Genomic DNA, 3630 nt, shown 5'->3' on the forward strand with positions numbered 1-3630 from the left:
TTGAATTTTTGGAGTTGAAAGACATAAATAATTCCACAGAAACCAAAGTCTGTGAAGAGCCAAATCTCATGATACGTACCGGGGAAAGCTGTGCTATTAATATTTAAGATTAATGATTCATTAACATAATAAATCTTTTTATATTATCATATTATTTATCCCACATGTCATACATGTCATTTTAGTTGAAATTCTTGACAAAATAATCTTCTTTATATCAATAATTTATTAACACAAATTCATAAAAACATTACTATCCACATTATGTATTATGTCTTTTTGCGTTATGTCATATCAACTAATTTACTTGCCACGTTATCATTTTTGATTTTTGACGTCGCGATGCTGATCCTTAACATCACAGATAATTGTTTATAAACTAATGTAAATTTATTCAAAATCTTTTTTACTAGTTTAAAATTTTAAAATTAATATATTCGTACTTCTTATTAGTTATGCGAATGCTATTTTAATTTGTTTGACTTTTTTACGTGTAAATAAAATATAATAAAAAAGAATTTAAAGTAACTTCATTTAATCTAGTCGAATAGATTGCGTATGTTATAGAATAGCTTTATATTAAATTTATTACATATTTTGTGTGGACAATATTTTATTTTTACATTTAAACTTATTATATAAAAATCAATATTAAGTACCCCATGTTTTTTTTGTTAATATATTTAGCAACAATCAGATGTTCTGATTATATTTGGTTTATTCCAAATGACGATACAAAAATTACAGCATATGTATCTTTGAGAAGTATAGATAAAAATATAAAGTCTTCATTACTGACTCATAGGCTGGGGTTTTTCATTAGTGCCAAAAAAATTTCTAACTATTGCTTTTATACAAACTTTTTCGAATATGGATCACTGTGCTATTTTGAACCGGTAAATGATGATGTATATCACAAAATTCCAAAAATGCTAGAATCGGTTCACTTTAAATACAATAAAGATTTGGAAAATGCTATATCATTTTATAATAATAGATTTATGTTAAAAACTACAATCACTCTAAAAAAAGATAAGGAGTCTTGGTTTGAACTATTATTTTTAAGTCGAAACAAAAGTAATATTAAATTTAAAAGAAGTAACCATTATATATCTAAAAATCGATTTTCTATACAAGAAATAAAATGGGGATCTTACGAATGTAAACACAAGCCTGAAGGAATTAAATGTTGCGATGAATTATATAAAAGAAGTAAATTTAAACATGCAGATTTTTATGTCGCAGAAGAATTAAAAACTTTAAAATTTAGGTCAACGGAAGAATCTGTACGTGAAAAACTGAGACTAAATGATATCCGAAACAAAAGGTTCAAATTTTTTTCGAACAACGATAATGCAACTGAAACAACAGATATTATAGTAGAAGACATAAAAAACCAAGAGGAGCAAGGCAAACTAAATGCACAAATAATAAAAAATTACATTCCCAACGGCAAACAAAGCGTTGATAATTGCAATTTTTTAACTAATATGGAGGAAGATTTGCATAATAAGACTCTAGATAAAGTTTCAGACTTACATCTCAACAAGGACAATTTTTTTAATCTTAATTGTTGAGAATATAGATTTAATAAATTTAACCCTTAACTTACAATTATCTTTAACATGGTGGAGAATAAAATTATGGAACCCAACAAAAAAAAGAAGAGGTCGTAAGTTCCGTCGAAGCATGAGACGTAAAAAAATGCAGTCTAGGTTAGAATGGGGATGGTTGGTTGTCTAACAGAAGAGAAGGTGATGGCTTGCATTAGTCGAGGGACCCGTATAGGTGAAGACGTAAAGTAGCTATAAAGAGCTATGGAGAAACAGTATTGACTGTAATAAGATCTGGCATAAGAGTTGTCGAGATTGAGTGTAGTGGTAATCCCACTATTACATTAAAGCTATCGTGGCAAGATAGTTGAACCAATGGTGTTCAAAAATCCAGAGAGATTTAAAAAGAGAAGAAAATCAAAAAGAAACTGTGTTATAGTCGAAGGATGAGATAGACGGAAAAAATTCGATTTCATTGTTGGGAAGACATGTGTAAAGAATAATCACATGCCCATAGACTACATGTATTAAAACAGGGAAAGAAAGTACCTCGAAGACCAATACTAGAAGGGATTGTAAGACGCGGTAGAGTAAAGCGCAGCCCATGGTCAGTTAACATAAAAATGCACTTTCTTTTGAGAGCCCAGTAGTAGGCGTAGGAAGTAGTAAAGATAATTTCATCGCCCAATTCTGAATTTAGCGCGGGGATGTTGAGAATATAGATTTAATAAATTTAACCCTTAACTTACAATTATCTTTAACATTAATAAAGACATTAGTAATGAGAATAAAAAAGAAGACCCCGACAAAGAACAGAAAAAATCGAATCCTACGCCGCCTAACCCGGACAAAAATAGAATCTTCGCTTTCTTAGTTTTGTTTATGATTTTGGCAGTTATAACGTTAATTTTATATCTAGCTTCTAAGTAATAAATAAAATAAATAAATCAAGTGTCGAAAAATTCATTTTGTATATACAAAACAACATTTTTTTGTTATTATCACTTGTTACGTACAATATTATCATAATAAAATTAGTAATTATATAAATATTTGCAAATGAAAACATAAAAATAAATATATCGATAAAGTTGCTCTTAAATTATTTTTTCTGCCACTTGCGTTAAACTCTTAATAATTTTACTTAGTTAATTATTAAAAACTTTAAAGACAATCTAAAATAAAAAAATAGATTTAAAATGTTTTGTTCGATCACTAAATTATATAAACGAATCGAAATAGACAAATTAGCTAATTAATTTTTTTTGACTTTAGATATTTGTATCACAGCTTGTCCCTGTATCGTTCACAGATTTAGCTCTTCCCAGGCTATGGTTCTGAGCAGACTTTGTTTTTCCACTTCAAATTCTTTGCTGTATTTTTTTAACAACACCACTTCTTAACAGTCGCCATATCAGAAAATGGATTTAAAACTCTAGGCACTTCTTCTATTTCGCCTCTTGGTCGTGGCCTCGTCGTCGTTTTATAAAGATGGACTCGGAATCTTCCTTGGGTACTATAGACCGAGTGCATGCTTAAGTAGGGGAGTTATTCATTTCCATGATTTACTTTCTGGGATATTTGATCATCATGCCGTTCCATGTCATTACATAATAATCTATTCTTGCTAAAATTAATATATTTGTCTCAGTATGAAGCAAGTAGGCAATTTTTTAGTTTTCTATCTAGCCATAAAAATTTTGAAAAAATTTAAGTATTTTTATAATATATTTTAATTGTCCGATTGAGCATCTTGAGAGTATAGATGCACTATAATACACTATAATGCCGTAGCAATTAAATTATATGCCTCACAAGAAAAGAGACCAGAATTATTTCAAATGTAAAAAATCTATTTATAAATCACATAGAAATGTTCAAAAGAATTTTGTAAATTATAGTATACAAAGATTTGTTGAAGTACGGAAGACGATTTAGAAACGAGACCTAAGATTCAGTTCAAGAGCTATAACTAAACATTCTGGTCTTAAATAAAACTATGACACAATGTCCTATATTTATTACTGCATACATCATGTATTTAATAAATTTTTCGTCAAGAAAGCATACTTCTAAA

The 3630-nt window shown here is 28.7% G+C and overlaps 1 protein-coding gene across 1 annotated transcript; it reads left to right on the forward strand.

Annotated features, from left to right (window-relative positions):
* Positions 1-662: 662 nt before the first annotated feature.
* VNE69_02057 (uncharacterized protein) lies at positions 663-1577 on the forward strand (the record flags this gene model as incomplete). The annotated part of the gene is made up of 1 exon (XM_065472603.1): positions 663-1577. The coding sequence occupies one exon, from the start codon at positions 663-665 to the stop codon at positions 1575-1577; it is 915 nt and encodes a 304-aa protein (XP_065328675.1).
* Positions 1578-3630: the final 2053 nt, after the last annotated feature.

The sequence above is a fragment of the Vairimorpha necatrix genome, chromosome 2 (assembly GCF_036630325.1).
Source record: "Vairimorpha necatrix chromosome 2, complete sequence".
Lineage (NCBI taxonomy): Eukaryota > Fungi > Microsporidia > Nosematidae > Vairimorpha > Vairimorpha necatrix.